The sequence below is a fragment of the Anastrepha ludens genome, chromosome 3 (assembly GCF_028408465.1).
Source record: "Anastrepha ludens isolate Willacy chromosome 3, idAnaLude1.1, whole genome shotgun sequence".
Lineage (NCBI taxonomy): Eukaryota > Metazoa > Arthropoda > Insecta > Diptera > Tephritidae > Anastrepha > Anastrepha ludens.
The window spans coordinates 83,958,231-83,974,287 of record NC_071499.1 but is presented as its reverse complement, the minus strand read 5'-3'; the positions used below and the strand labels follow the sequence as shown (position 1 = coordinate 83,974,287).

Here is a 16,057-nt window from a genome sequence, read left to right as displayed (position 1 = left end):
CAAATTTCAAAACTTGGATAAAACATAGATCTTTCCAAACTTGGGGCTATGGTATATGGTTCCCGTTAGACAATGTACCATACATTTATAAAAAATGCACATTCAAACCAAAAAAGAAAAATAGTCAAAACTGGTTAAAATGTTGATATGTTCTCATATGACGCTAATAAATCATAAATCGTAGTCATAAATCACAAAGCAAAGTACGAAAAAATTAGCACAGCTGCGAACAGCTTTAATTTTACTTTTGATCAATCAGCTCCTAAGAGCCTGCTAAGAAATTATTGCATTACACAGCACAAATAAAGTAAAAATAAATCAACTGAGGCATTATACCGCCCCCTACAGATAGCACACAGAGTTGTATTTTTTAATACTTTTTAGTGCCATATATTTGCCAGAATACATTCCACGCAGCGGCACTTTTAATTTCAATAAAAAAGTTTATGAACTAAATTAACTAATATATTTTCAACTTACCGTCTTTTCCGTTCCTCATCCATGATTTTTCTTTCGGTTGTTGGTTGTCACTTATATTCAATTTCTTTCGGTTTGCTTTCAAATGCACACAAACAAAAGGGTTTTCTTTAATTATTGTCTTTGTTGTACTGCTATCGTTTTCTTTAATGCTACTCTTGCTTATCGGACTCACTGTCCTCCACCGCATAGTAGCATCAGTTGAGAGTTTTTGCATTGACCTGCCACTCAGTGGCGGCGTATAGCATTGTAGTTATAAATATTATTTTAGACGTCGTGGGTGATGCGGATGGTAGTGCGAACAGCGGCGTCATTAAAACGGAGGTGTGTAGACAAAGCACACTTCCGCAACACGATGCAAAGTACGCGGAAGAGCAGGCGTAAGTAGCCGCTACCACTGTAATAGAAATTCCTTCAACTCCACAACGCTTATACGCTTAGTAGCTTACCAGGAACATAAAACAATATTTTTTTTTACATAAAAATAATCTGATTACAGGCATAAATGTGAGCTGCTTATGCTATGTAGGTCGTTGTCTACCGCGCTTCTATTGTTTGTATAAAACAGCTGGTGACAAATTTTCGTGTTGGCATCCAATCACAATGGAATATGCCTTTACACTGTGGACCCTAGCCTTTGGTTAGTAATGCTAGTGTTTAGTCGTTGAGGCTTTGTGCGATTTTTGGCACTTTCGACAATTCTGTGCGTCTTTTTGGTGCAATTCCTTTACCGTCTCAACTTCTATAAATGTTTTCCGTTCCTTTTTGTCTTTTTGCCGTTTACAATTTGTTTAATGGTCGTGACTTTACCCTATTGCATACTGAGTTTCCTCTATTTCGCTGGAGGTTTGTCTTTATTCTTGAATCTTTGCCTGATGGAGAAGCGGTTTTGTTACTGCAATGTTTATTTTACTCCCCTCTTATCGGTGCTTGCATTCGCTTGGACTTAAGTACAATTAGGTTTGCCTTTTAGAAATGATTTTATTATGCATACTTCTTTAGTTTTTTGTTTTTGTTTCGATAAGTAAAAAAGTTTTTTATGCTCCACGTTATTGCTGATTTTTACTACAATGGCCGTTACTGTTGCTGCTCAGTTCAGTTGGATGTGTACATAGTAGTTATATAATATTACGTGATTTATATATATTTGTATTTGTTTTCTTATTGCTCCAAATTTTTCCTTATATTTTTGATTTTTTTCAAACTTCGCAACCAATGTCTGCCCTAAAAAATAGAAAATTATATAAATTAATTAACAAGTCGATATTTATTTTAAATTATGCAAAAATCAGCAGCTAAATATTATCGATAATGTGCACATATCCGGAACAGAAACTAGACGAAATAAAGTGGCGTACATTTGCAAATATAAAAAAGTCTCCATCTCAAATGAAAATATACATAGCTCAGAATCTAATTTGAACAATAGACTACATAAATTAAAAAATATTAAAATCAATATTAAAAAAATTTATTAGCTTTTCTTTATTTTTAAATCACATGTTCTTTTGACAAGGACAGCTTTTTCGATCTCAAAAAGTAACATACCTATCCGATGCTTTTTAACTGCATAAAAACTATCGATATCGATAACTATGGTTTGACAGGTGAGAATGGTACAATGTGTTGATACTTTTGTTCAGTAAGCGAAACGCTTCCGAATCGTGGAAATTTACTTTGAAAAACAAAAACTTCGCAAAGATCATAGAGCATTGGCGGCATCATCGAGTTTTACCTCTTTTGAAATTAGGAAGAAGCTGGCTCTACGGTGAATGGCGAGCGCTGTCGCGTCATACTGACTGAATTTACGTTTCCAAAAATTAATTAGCTGAACATCAACGACACTTGGTTCCAACAAGATGGCACCACTTGCCTTACAGCGCGTTTTACAATCCATTTATTGCAATATTCATGCCACCACGGCATACGGCCAGATTTATTGGAAAAAGTGGTAAAAAATTGGTCCATGTAACTCATAGGAGTGGCGGACATATCCCGGATATAATTATCAGACATTATTGCCAAGAAATTATATACCAGATTAGTTATTAACCTCATAAAAAACACTGGATATAATATTTGTTAGACTACAAAATTCCCAACGTTTCGAATGAAGAACAGAGAGCAAGTTTGAAGTGGTAGCTTCATTTTCCTTTTTATAAAATGCAAAAGGAAACACCAAATCGGTCACGTCGTACCATGCGACCCTGACTATCAAAAATCGATCTTTTGCGATATTTTGTATTCAGCTGTTTTCGTGATGGACTTTGACAACTTTAGACTTTTTTGTGGAATGGTGACAAGATATATCTATATATTTTTTACTTCTTTATAGGAAGAGATTTACAAGAGTTGATTCGTTAATTCGTCGAAGTACTATAAAACTACATAAAACATTTCCCGTACATTTTTAGGGAATGCTGCACTTCAGCAGTTCTTGGTCGCATATAAATTCGTGTCATTCGAATTATGTAAAACTGCCTGTCGGGAAAATATCCTTCTAATTTTCACTTGTTTTGGTAAATGAAAAATGTTCTTACAATAATACAATTCACTGCAACTGAAGGCAACCAAAAATTACTTGATTCTTTCTTGGTCTAATATAATTTTTTTGGTCTGCAAAGTTTCCATAAAATATCAGAAAAATGTACAGATTCCGAGTGATAACATCTTGAAAATTGTTTTCCATTGGTCCCACATTCAAATTATAGACCCAATAATAAAATAAGAATTATTGAAAAATATTGGGCGGTGTTTTCATAGTATTTTTAAAAGAAACCAAGCTATGTCCGATCCATTGGTCACTAAATGTCTATTTATATTTATTAATAAATGCACACAAGAAACTTTAAACCCAAATAATAAATGTATGTATTTTGGTATCCGTTTTCGTTATTTATTTAGTATGGGACTATATGAAACAAATTATACGTGGTAATCTCTGTAAGACCAGAAGGTTTATCACCTGAGTATTTCGAAGTAGTATGCCATACATCCGCATTAGCTTTAAGATTGCTTATTATTAAACCTAGGCTTTTCAAATTTTTTTGTGCAGTTTTAGTAAATTCCCTGAGTAATCGTGATACTTTTTATAGTATTCTATGTTACAACTGCATTCACTTGCATTTCTGTTCATTTATCTTATCCTTTTGTTGTTTATCTTATTCTGTTGTTATTTTATACTTTTCTTTAGCTTTTGTAGAGCTTTCGATGTATCTATTGAGCAATTGTTCCTGCAAGAAGATGAAATGGTGTACTCGTCGGGATATGAGCCATTAATGAAGGATATAAATTTGAGCCAAGAACACTGACATGGAGATTACCAGCCATCTACGTTATATTCCTTTAGCTTCCCTGGAATTTGAGCAGTAATTCGAAAAACTTTGAAAATGTAAATTAGTTATTAACTGCTAAAACAATTAGCAAACTAAATCAATTGAGATAGCATTTATAGGCAAATCGCGTTGAGTGGTTAACTCGAAAACTATTTATAAGCTTCCGGCAACCAAAGGATGTAGATTTGAAGAAGGAGGACTTCAGCTTTCCACGGAAGCCACTTTTACCCATAAGATCGGTTGCCCTTATTTAAAGCCGCTTCAATTATTATGAACTAAATGAACTAAAGGCGGCCGCCGTAGCCGAATGGGTTGGTGCGTGATTACCATTCGGAATTCACAGAGAGGTCGTTGGTTCGAATCTCGGTGAAGGCAAAATTAATAAAAACATTTTTCTAATAGCGGTCGCCCCTCGGCAGGCAGTGGCAAACCTCCGAGTGTATTTCTGCCATGAAAAAGTCTCCTCATAAAAATATCCGCCGTTCGGAGTCGGCTTGAAACTGTAGGTCCCTCCATTTGTGGAACAACATCAAGACGCACACCACAAATAGGAGGAGGAGCTCGGCCAAACACCTAACAGAAGTGTACACGCCAATTATTTATTTTATTTTTAAATGAACTCCACTGAAAGAGAACCACACACATATCATTATTTATCACTGTTATTTATTATTGTCTTTACAATCTACAGGCTTGATGAGTAATTTTATTTATTTATTTATTTATTTAATAACGTGATGACTTAAAAAAGGGAGGAATACGCTTTTAAGCGGTACCCGTACGGAAAAACTTTGAGACAGAGAATTTGGACAGAGTCAAATAAATTAAGATGTATTTCACTGGCCACTCCACACATTCGTGTAGAAATAGTAATTATAATATAATAATAATTAAAATATCCACATAGCAAATTTACGTATGAAACGGAAAACTTCTATTCATCGTGAAAAAAATCAACTCTTCAACTGAAAACAACACCAGCAAAGTAGTGATTGTGAGATCGCGGTTGAAGAAGCGCTAGAAGTCTTGGGTGATACAGAAGGAAGCCACAGAAGGAAACTATAATTGTTGAGAGGAAGCATAAGTTTGCGCACTTAAACCAAAAAATGCACATCAAAATAACATTTTATAGTTATAACTAAGCATACTTTAAAAAAAAAAAAAACGAAATGAAATTTGTTTTGATATTTGGTTTTTATATCAGCGAAAAAATTCTGCAAGTTAATATTTTTTTATAATTATTATTATTTATTAACTCATACTTCATAAAAAACGGGTTCAACTTAATCAAAAAAATAAAATAACTTGTAAATAATTATTGAAAAAAGAGAAAATTTAAATTTGTTTGATATTTTGCTTTGATACCACGGAAACAAGAGTCTTCAAGTTAATATTTTTTGATAATTATTGAAAGAATTATTTCAATTGATTTGTTTTGGACAATCAAAAAAATAAGATAAATTTGTAAATAACTGAAACTCTTATTTTTTGTTTATTTTGTTGGGGGAATGTTTAGCCGATTGATTTTGGGCTGAAATGCGGTGGTGGAGGGGCTATGGCATCTAAATCTCCACCCATTAGAAATCGGCCAGTATAAACTTTAAGAAAAGTCGCCGCCACTAATCCATCTACAGACTTCTGAGGAGCAGTTTGAAAATTAAGTACAAACACCATTTTATTATAGCTTAAGCAAAAAATCCCCAACGAACAAAACCGTTGCCATGACAGTCGGTTCTACGTTACCGAAACGGCCGGGTTTATATCCGGCCAAGGACTGTCACTCCAACAGCATTCACCGTATGGAAGTATGGGGAATGTTTATGCTGATACAACAACAACAAAAAACGTTGAATTTGTATATATTATAAATACATGTCCAGCTCTAGCCAGAAGCTTAATGAATATATATCGTCCCCTTAGTATAACAATAGCCTATGTGCTCATAGGCTATTATTTTTTTATTGAATTTTTGGATTCTCCATCGTCGATTTTATATGTGGTCAAAATTTTGTTAAATTCTAGTTCCACAAAGTGGGTCAAAACGTCAGTCAAAAAATAATAAATATTTACAGACATAACGAAATTTGAGTGAGAGCTACTTTCGGCAAAAAGCTTGAAATTCATTTTCTCAAAACATCAAAAAATGTATAGGCTATTTTAATACTAAGGGGACGATATAATCTATACACTTTAGGTATCAGCAACCTTTTACGCTTTGTCCAAAGCTCAGAATGGTTCAATGTGGAAGGTGAAATGTAGCCCAGCCCCTGCGGTTCACAACGGACCCATTTCGTAGTCTAAGTATGATCGCTGTCTCTATGTGCGATGCGGTTGCCAAACCTAACCTAACCTAACCATACAAATTTGTTTGCGTGTCGAAGAAAGAATTAACTAAACTATGCTTGGTATTGTCATTTTGGTACCTTCCATTTGATATATAATTTCTTATAAGAAATGTTGCACCCAGGAATAAAGAAATAATATCGCTATCTAATTTCAGTAATGCTTATTGGGATTTCGCTTGTTTTCTTTTGTCTCTTATTCTATGAGCATATTTTCGAGTTTGACAGCTCAACTCTGCCATTTAATTTGCATATGCGCAAGTGATTTAATAAATTACTTTAAACTAAAGCAATAACAAAAGTAATAATAAATAGTGTGTGTTAAGCGGATGTGAACTCTTGTACAAAATTACAAGTAAATGCACTCTTCTTCTTCCTATTTTTTCACAGCCACCCTTGGTGTAAGTTTGACAGGCAATCAAGTGAGTGGTGGTGTGAGTGCTTGACCTTTTTGCTTGAGCGTATTGACGGGGTTGCTATGCAAAATTAGAATTTTTATGGTAACATTAAAAGAAATGAAAAAAAAAATCAAAATAATATATTTGACTTGGAAAAATTACAATAATGAATATTTTTAAGATATAATTAAAAAATAATAATGCTTTCTAGTAGCCAGTGTGCTAATTAAATTAGTGTTATATTGTGTATATCCACTATAAATAATAATAATGTTCTTTTTTTGAGAAATATCTGAATTTTCACAACATTTTTTAGACTGTTTTTATACGATTTTTTAATCTTTTAATTAGAATTAAATTATTTTCTATGCAACCATGTTACATATGGAACGTTTTGGAATCAGGTGAACTCAGTTATGGTCATTTTTTGGCAACCAGCTGAGTGTTTTTACCTATGGATCTGTACAATGATGTCAACACAAAAATTAATTCTAATTGCCTTAAGGCAGAATAAGAGTGATTATTGTATTATATAAAACAAACCCACTTTTCAAACATTTTCATAACATACAACTCATGCAGAAATATTCTATCTTGAACAGCACAAAGTCAGGCTTCAAAGGCTAAGGATCAATACCTTCACAAATAAAGTTAAAGTTAAGATTGTGAAAAAAAATTAAATTTACAAGGTCTGAGGGGTGGAATGAATAACGTGACTGGCCGAGTATTTATTGGTAAATATTGGTACATTTTTGTTAAATTCATTACAACATTTGTTCTTTATCGAAACTACACTCAGGCGCATTCCAAGGTGAATTGAGTGCCTTAGGTGGCGCCTTTAAAAAACAGTTACTTTATTTTTCACGATTTTGACAAGTCTGACATCAGCTCCCTTTCCGACACAAAAAAAACGAACACAACAAACAAAAGGAGGGGAAAATCTACAGTGGTGGCCATATCATATGCAACAAACACAGTATTTACGAAAAATTGTTTGTACTTTACCATTAAACTTTACAGAATGTTGATTGAAAGTTAATTTATTTTAGTTTGGTATGTACCCTTTTAATTTATATTTTTAAATTAAACAAAATTTATTCAGATATAAAAAAAAATGTTACCTTTATAACACAGCTTAAAAAGTACGTGGACAAAACAAATGCAACTTTTTGAAAGCTATCGTGAAAAATAGTGAAACTAGTATTTTGTTGCAAACCCATTGCATTTTATGACTTCGGCGCATCGTTTCGGCATTGACGCAATTAAATTATCAATGGTTTTCATCGGGATCGATTTCCAGGCTTCTTGGAGTTTATTAAAAAGTTCATCGCCATTTCTAATGCTAGTCCTGTCTATCCGCCTGTTAACCAGTTCCCACAAGTTCTCAAGCGGGTTGAGATCCGGGGACTGTGGTGGCCATTCCATAACATCAACTTTATTTTCGGTAAACCAAGGCTTTACATATTTTGCCGTGTGTTTCGGATCATTATCCTGTTGGAAGACCCAACACACCGGCATTTCCCACTCAGCATATGGCAGCATTACGTCTTCCAAAATGTTTTTGTAGCCATAGCGGTCTATAATTCCATTAATTTTATGTAATGGTCCAACTCCATTTGCAGAAAAGCAGCCCCACACCATTATATTGCCTCCACCATGCTTAACCGTTTTCTTGCAATAACGAGGATCATACCGTTTATTCACTGGTCTTCTCACGTAAGACATTCCATCACCACCTATCAAGTTAAATTTTGACTCTTTGTTGAAAAGGACTGTTTTCCATTTGCTAATCGGCCAATTTAGATGCTCCTTGGCAAATTTCAAACGCTTTGCCTTGTTCTTCATTGAAATCATAGGTTTGTGTGCAGGACGGCAACCTCGCAGTGAAGCTTTCAAAAGGCGTCTACGCACACTTCTCGTGGATATTTGCAAATTTAAGTCTTTTATTATTTGTCTTGGAACAATTTCAGGATTCTTTTTTGCCAGTTGTACTATCAGGTTCTCTGTCCTTTGGCTGGTTTTGCGTGTGCGCCCTCCTCGGTGAATAACAGCAACCTCTTTTCTTGTAACAAACCTTTTAATTATTCGCGAAATCGTACTTTTGTGTATTTTGCAGATATGCCTTTCTGTGTCATTGCTGTCTGAAAATCTGCAATAATTCTCTTCCGAAGTTCAATTCCAAATTTGTCTCTTGCCATTATCAAAACCGCGAAATTTTATTTAAATTAACACACTAATTTATTTGCAGGAACGGTTGATATTATATTATATGCAGTATACAAGCCATTTTGAGTGACAGAACGAATAAAGTACCGTTACAATAGTGTTACTTAAACTATTTTGAAGAGTTGCATTTGTTTTGCCCATGCTCTTTTAGGATTGATGTAAAAATGGGAGTCTATCTTCTTTAAGGGAACAAATACTTTTCGTTTGAAAACGTAAAATAAAAATATACATTCGAAACTAATATAATTTCCCATTAAATCAACATTCTGTAAATTTTAATGATAAAATATGTACACATTTTTACAAATAGGATGTTAGTTGCATATGATATGGCCACCACTGTACATGTATGTGAAAATTCAGTGAATGGCTTGGTAATATTGGAATTTGTGGCATTTAAACTAATCAAAATAATGAAAACGAAGTGTCGTGTGTTAAATTGTGAAAGCGCAAAAATATAAAGCGTTAAAATGCATTTTTTTGTGTTTTTTTTGCAGAGACGCCATGACTAGAAAATATATGTGTGCGCGTATAATTTCTTGTGTTTGATTGTTTCCAGTGGGGGAAGGCACTTTTTTTTTTTTTTGTTTATGCATGAACTCTTACGACACAGCGAATTCGGAAGGCTATTATTCTTGGGCGCATGCATCTGACTTTACTCGAGCAACAACAACTTTTACATGTATTTTGTTTTAGCAAGTTGGTCGTTCAAATGACAAAATTTCATTAAGAATATAAACAAACAAGTAAGGCTACAACAAAGAATCAAAATACTTTGACATTCCAATCAGCAAATCCCAAAAAAAAAAAAACAAATCAGCTGCGGCTACTATGGCAAAGTTACCTTTTACGACGTTCGCCTGACTACACGTTTGTATGACCCATGCAGCAAAATTATCTGAGAAGATAGTTTTTGAACAAAAATAATAAACTTATCTAGATTTCTTTTTATTTATGTGATTTTGAATTAAAAATAAAAAAACTTCAGATAAGAAACCAATTTTCCGGCGTACAAATGTGGAATAAATGTTATCTTATTTCGGTGTGGCTTTTCTCTAACAATTCCTTATACAAGTACAGTAAAATTTATTTATGCAGATACATTTATTCCACAAAAAAAATAATACAATAGTTAAATAACAAATTTCAAATTTAAATAAACTATTAGTTTGGGCGAAATTAAAAAAATGCTAATAACACATTATCTGTCAAATAGAAACGCTAAATATAAATTATAGTCAAATACACCCTGTAATTATAGCAAGTCATATTTTCGAGTGAAAGATATACCTATGTATGTAAATTAATAAGTACAAATGTGTGTATTTTATTTTAAATATTTGCATAAATTACCTGCAAGCTCAGCAGTTCAACTGTAGTATTACAAAGCACTGCTGAACCGAGCTAAACAAACGGAAGACAATACTGCAACAACAGAGACAAGAGGCAAAGTCAGTCAGTCGGTGGGCCACTCAGCAAACCAACAACACGGCAGACCAACTGAGCGACCATTCATTCAGTCAACCAAACAGGCAAGCAAGTAGCGATCGAGACGTGAGACGTACAAACTATACGTAAGATGTGGGTAACAATAAGACATAAAACAAAATAGAATATAAAACCGAATCGCGAACAACGGCAAATCCCAATCCCAAGTGCGCCACGGCTCTGTGCTTGCCTGTCAGCCTGTCTATATGTTTGGATGTAGCTTGGTTTGTTAGTTGGAAGGTGTTGCAGACGTTGGCGGCGATCTGATGAGGTCACGAGACGTTACTAAAAAAATCAAGTAAAACAAAAGCGTCGTACGCGATGCGTTACAATTACGCGGCGGAAACCACTTGCGGAATCTAACTTCCGAGCAAAACGAACTAATTCTGTGTAGTATTTGAGTTTTTATAACTTTCACAAACTTGTGGATCACGCCTATCTCCTATCTTAAGACACCACCGACACTAGCACTTCCATTGCCAAATCACTAAAACAATTTGGTTATTGAACTGATTATCTACCACACATTTTTCCTCCTTGCCAAATTCTTTGAATAAATAATTCAATTTCATATCACACACATTCACTTCTATTCACGCTTCTTTGCGCCGAATTTGCGTAGTTAGCACACAGAAATTAAATATAATTTTATACTTTTGTTTCATTTATTTCGGCCTTTTTGTTACTCATATTCTTTTATACTCTGCTTCTTGGCTTAATTTCGAGTCACTGTTGCTTCATCATGAATTTACATAAAAACACTTTATGACTCTTCCATTACCTTGGTACTATTCCATATTGCTTTCACATTCTCTAAATCTATTGGAAATTATATTTTGTTTGGAAGGTTTGAAATTTCGGAAATAATATTTTATTGAAGAACTTTTAAAAAAGAAATCCGACGGACAATGAAAATATGCGCTCGCCGTCTACTTTACACACAAACACATACACATGTATACGTCAGCGGCTAGTAGAAAAGAAAAAGTCAAAACACTACTAACAACTTGAAAAAATAAACCATGCAGGGTTGCAATGACGGAATGTTCAAGTAAATATCCATTATTGCCTCAAAATTCCTCCGAGCCTCGACTTGCCCAAAACTACGCATCAATTGCATAAAGAAACTGTTCTTAATTTAATTTCTTTAAAATGTAACAAAATGCCTATGACCTTGAAAAAAATTAGCTTACATGGAAATTGCAAAATTTTAGTCTATAGTTATATCAGGAAATATTTCAGATATTGAAAAGCAACTTGACTAAAAGCTAATCCTTGTAAAGCTCAACTGATAACAGGAATATTAGAATTGAAGATTGCGCTATCCCAAGGCCACGATGTCAGCACAAAAACGAAAAAAGGAAAGAAAAGGGGAAATAAGCGAAAGCTAGCAGAACAAGGAAAAAAATTAATCTGGAAAATTAAAAAATTATTTTGGAAAATTTCCTTTTTTTTGTTAACCAATTCGCCTTGTCTTTTTACTGTGTTTTCTACTTCCTGCACATTTGTTTTGGAGATATGAAAATGGATTTTTGACGGAATTCTAATATAAGATTTTATAAAGCGTCCGGTTATTTATGATGGCGAATTTATGATGGAGCTTTAGTTGCTCTATTCTTTGCAATTAAGAAGACGACGATATAGACAGAGATAATGCAGATAAAACGAATATTGTTATTAATTTAGTTTAAGGTTCAGAATCTCGAACAAAAACCAAAAAAAGTTTGTGAATGTTGTAAAAACCGAGGATCGCAAGGCCAAATGTTGGCGTTGTCGAGCTTGGCCATCCCTCGCTTCCTTCGCTTGATGCCGTCTGGCGCGTTTGTGTTTTGCTAGTCCAGAGAGGCAACAGTACCTAAGAGGTTTAAACATCTTGTAATTTAACATATCCCCTGCTTGCTGCTACCCTGATGCATATTAAGTTCTTTTATATTTGTTTTATAATATATTTTATGTTTTCTCTATCCATTTATTTTCATATTGTGCAGGGCTCATGGTGTGTCTCTGTTGCAGTAAAAATATATTAATTCCGCTTGGACATAGCGGGAATATATCTTCGTGCACGCTCTTGCCTAACCATCTTAACTAATCTTCAAGTAACACTTTTCAACACTGTTTTTCGTTAAGTTGGACTGGCGCTCCATACAACCCTGCCTCAATCATAACTGTGAAATTTTGCGGTTGTGAAAAATGACAGATGATGGGCGAACAGTCAAAAATCGAATGTTGTTATTTAGCGCTGTGTTTGCATAATCGTTGTGGTATTTCAACAAGGTGAACTTTTTTGGCTTTTAATTGCCAGAATTTAATATACTACGAAATAAAACAGAGCCAATACGTGCGACTAATTCGGTAAATTCAAGACCAAAAACTCTAATTTTTGGCAAGTCATTTTGTGATCACTGAAGTTTTTACGAATTGGGGACAAATAGTGAGCGTAGAACCACATAAAATTCGTGTGTAATACGTATAGTAGATAAGCTAACCAACTTGCGGCAACAACAAAATCAACAGGTAAATACAAGTCCAAAGTTTAAACAATATCATTAGCAAACTGAGGCGCATACTGAGTATTTTTGGTGAATAGCAAAAACTATAAATATTTGTGTATGCGTGTGCAAAGTGCATAAGTATATCTGGTTTTTATGGAATTTTTCCATTGAGTATTGCTACAGCCAGTGGAGTTTTTGTTGTTCATGTCCAACTTTATTATTGTACAGCTGAGTTTTAAGCCGGTTGGATTATCTTCACCGGCTGGTACTACAGGAAAGCAAGGAATTCAACACTTACAGATAATCACAATTGGAAACAATAATATGTACATTTATGCAGTATATAATAAAATCAGGCAAACCTTTTTTTGCTTATTTTAGCCTTAATGGAATACACATATTAATATAGAAGAAAATGCGTTCGGCACTCTATCGGTGACCCTGCACTTGTCGGCAAATTATTGATTAATTTCCGCGAATTTCTTTTCCTGTCTCTTTTGACCAAGTCATCAAACGCTAAAGTACTTAATATGTACTACATACATATGCACGTATTCTTGATAGTCGATTTCACTTTGTAGTCACACTTTTTTTGTTTTTGTTTTGTTTTGTTCTTCATTTTTTGTTTTTATATTCGCTACTATGTCGTGCTACTACAATTCAGTGCGGCTGTTCAGTTCCATTTTGTGAAATTGGGGCAAGGCATTTTTTGTTTGTTCAAATTGATGTGCTATGAAAATAATGAGATAAACTTGATATTGGGCCTTATTACCAGCAATTTATTGCTTGTAGTTGTAATTAAGGGTTAATAATAAGCTACTACCGTATTGAAAATAAATTAAGCTCTAGCTGGTGACGTCACCCGTTTAATTAAGGTTTTGTTTGCATTTTTCGTTAATTGCTTGAAGTTGCCTCTAAAGAAAAATACAAGTTTAATATGTCGTTTAAATTGCAAATTAAAGTTTATAATGAAAAGCGCTGTGCTTAGCTGTAAATATTTTTACAGTAATCAAAACAATGCTGATTTTTCCAAACGGGGAAGAGTGGATACATTTTTACCCACGAAAATAAGAAAATTATTCTTAATACTTAAATAGTAAGGGAATATTGTGTAGTAGAGGAATATTGTGTAGCCAGCCAAAATTTTTATAACATTTTAAATAGAAGATCTTCCCTATTTATTTGATTGTTTACACAAGCTATTTTTCTTGGTATGCACTAAAGAATATTACAACTTTGAATTATTATTATTATACAATGCACATTAATTTATCGACATACATACGTAGAGCAAAATTAACTACTCTATCGGGTGTTTGGTCGAGCTTCTCCTTCTATTTGTGGCGTGCGTCTTGATATTGTCCCACAAATGGAGGGACCTACAGCTTCAAGCCGACTCCGAACGGTAGATGTTTTTTCATCACATATTGAACCGTAAAACTGTATGAGTAAAACATCTTCGAAATTGGCATATGTATTAATTTAGTCGCGTATCACCCGCACATTAAACTCAGTTTTCTCTATTCCGTTAGGTAGGCCCCGAAGCAAGTCAATAAATTTTTAACATATTTAAGCACTTTTATAGTTATTATTGTATATAAATATGTATTTCCATTGTAGTGTGAACTTGAAATCAGTATTGTTTACATTTTTATCGTTTTTTGTTTTGCCACCTTTGCCCACGACGAATGTCTTTTGCATAAAACGAGTTTTTGGAATCACGCGCTCTACTCTGACAAACGAACTTGACTTCTATTGAATTTTGCAAAATATTCACAAACAACAAATGTTAAGCAATTCAAATGTTTTAAGACTAGTTCGTTCAGCTGTACTACTCATACAAAAATATGCATGTGTATGTGCTTGTAAATTTTTGTACTATTGTAAATACGTTTACGTTATTGAAATCGAAAGACTTAAGCAGCAAACAAGAATTCGCACTCAAAATGAAACTTTATGGTCCTCTGCTCGACTGACTTACAAAACAGCGTAAATTTGGAATGGGAGAGGGAACTTGCGTTCATTCCATTAGACAGGCGTCTTGCCAAAGTCCACATAAAAGTGAAATTCTTTTTTATCGTACCCATTTATTCTGATGATCCGAGGAAAAAGAAGGTTGCCACGACCAAATACCGCTTCTTCCAACAACAATCGGTTCCCGTAACGACCTGGACTTAAGTATATCCGCCAAGGATTGTTTATCGCTAGAGTATCGAAAGTATGTATGGGGAATGTTTATGCTGTTACAACAATAACAATAACAACCGTTTCTATGAGTGTTTGAAGCGCACCTACGAGCGATATCAATACTATGCTCGCTGATTTTAATGCCAGCATGTGCAGTGAATGCATCTTTGACCTCACAGTCGGAAAATTCAGCTTACAATGGGAGACTTCTATTGACGTACTGAGTTTTTGCCACGGTCCGACACTGTCTCTTGAACGGAAAACTCGAAATCAAATCGAGCTGTTGTAACACATAGACGAAAGATATAAACAAGGGTCGCTAAAATTTTACCACCTCAGCGTCAAAAAGCCCAGATTAACCACTCGACTCTGGCTCTTGGTCTAATAAAGCGCTTCTCAACGAAGCGACGCTCTCGAAAAATGGGCGGGGCTGAACAATTAATTGGTACGGGGAGGCATCTCGCTTTGTCAATTTCCTAAAAGTCGCCACACTGTTGGGAGATGTATAAGTATAAGAAAGAAAGAATACTTCTCTAGTAGAACGAAAAGAGAGGGCGAAATACAACATAGCTCCTGCAAACATTGTTGATGAAATGGCTTTAGGTCTGGTAAATTTACCGCCGATCAGATATTAATGAATCGTCAAATCTAGGAAAACCTTGAGCAAAGCGAGCATACCCTTCTATTTGTTGATCTTGAAAGCCACTTTGTTGCGTGTAAGCTGCGATATCTAATTTAGTATATGCGCAAAACTAGCACAGCTGTGCAAGATGATGTTGATCGATACCAGCAGCGCCGTCAGAATCGGGCAAGGCTTATCCAAGTCCGTTGATATCAAATGATTTTTTATTTATTTTCATTCTACCATGTGATTTCTTTCATTTAATATTGAGTGCCACATTTCGAAGCCTATCAAAAGTGACATTGTTAATGTGCTGGAAGCACAACGTGCAATATGAAGTGCCTGCTTCCACACCATTTATAATTGCCAAGATGACACGATATGCAACTTTCTCACTTTCAGTTGAGAACGGAAAACGACTATTAACTGGGGCCGAAACACAGGTGCCGCTAGAATCCTAATCGTACCATAGCTTCGTGCAAGCATTGAT

At 34.5% G+C, this 16,057-nt stretch overlaps 2 protein-coding genes and 1 long non-coding RNA gene across 7 annotated transcripts in view; 2 read left to right on the top strand and 1 right to left on the bottom strand.

The window, feature by feature from the left end:
• Positions 1 to 11,229, bottom strand: part of LOC128858306 (rho-associated protein kinase 1) — a 73,490-nt gene extending 62,261 nt beyond the window's left edge. For 3 of the 4 annotated variants that reach the window (XM_054094468.1, XM_054094470.1, XM_054094471.1), the window contains exons 1-2: positions 10,132 to 11,228; positions 481 to 1,701 (exon numbers count right to left, since the gene is read on the bottom strand). In XM_054094468.1, the coding sequence (XP_053950443.1) occupies positions 481 to 503 (23 nt within the window). In that variant the 5' untranslated portion in view covers positions 504 to 1,701; positions 10,132 to 11,228. Of the gene's footprint in view, positions 1 to 480; positions 1,702 to 10,131 lie in introns of all 4 variants that reach the window. The other variant, XM_054094469.1, reaches the window with a different exon arrangement.
• On the top strand, positions 2,185 to 4,092 carry LOC128858308 (uncharacterized). Of its 2 annotated transcripts, none has more exons than XR_008453996.1 (3): positions 2,185 to 2,245; positions 3,671 to 3,868; positions 3,932 to 4,092. It is a non-coding gene; the product is annotated as an uncharacterized LOC128858308 (long non-coding RNA). The 2 variants fall into 2 exon arrangements; XR_008453997.1 differs by lacking the exon at positions 2,185 to 2,245 and adding an exon at positions 2,824 to 2,996.
• A 1,222-nt stretch (positions 11,230 to 12,451) lies between the features above and the next one.
• Positions 12,452 to 16,057, top strand: part of LOC128858305 (carbonic anhydrase 2) — a 41,453-nt gene continuing 37,847 nt past the window's right edge. The window contains exon 1 of the mRNA XM_054094466.1: positions 12,452 to 12,780. The gene's annotated coding sequence lies outside the window, so the exon portion shown is untranslated. The remainder of the gene's footprint in view (positions 12,781 to 16,057) is intronic.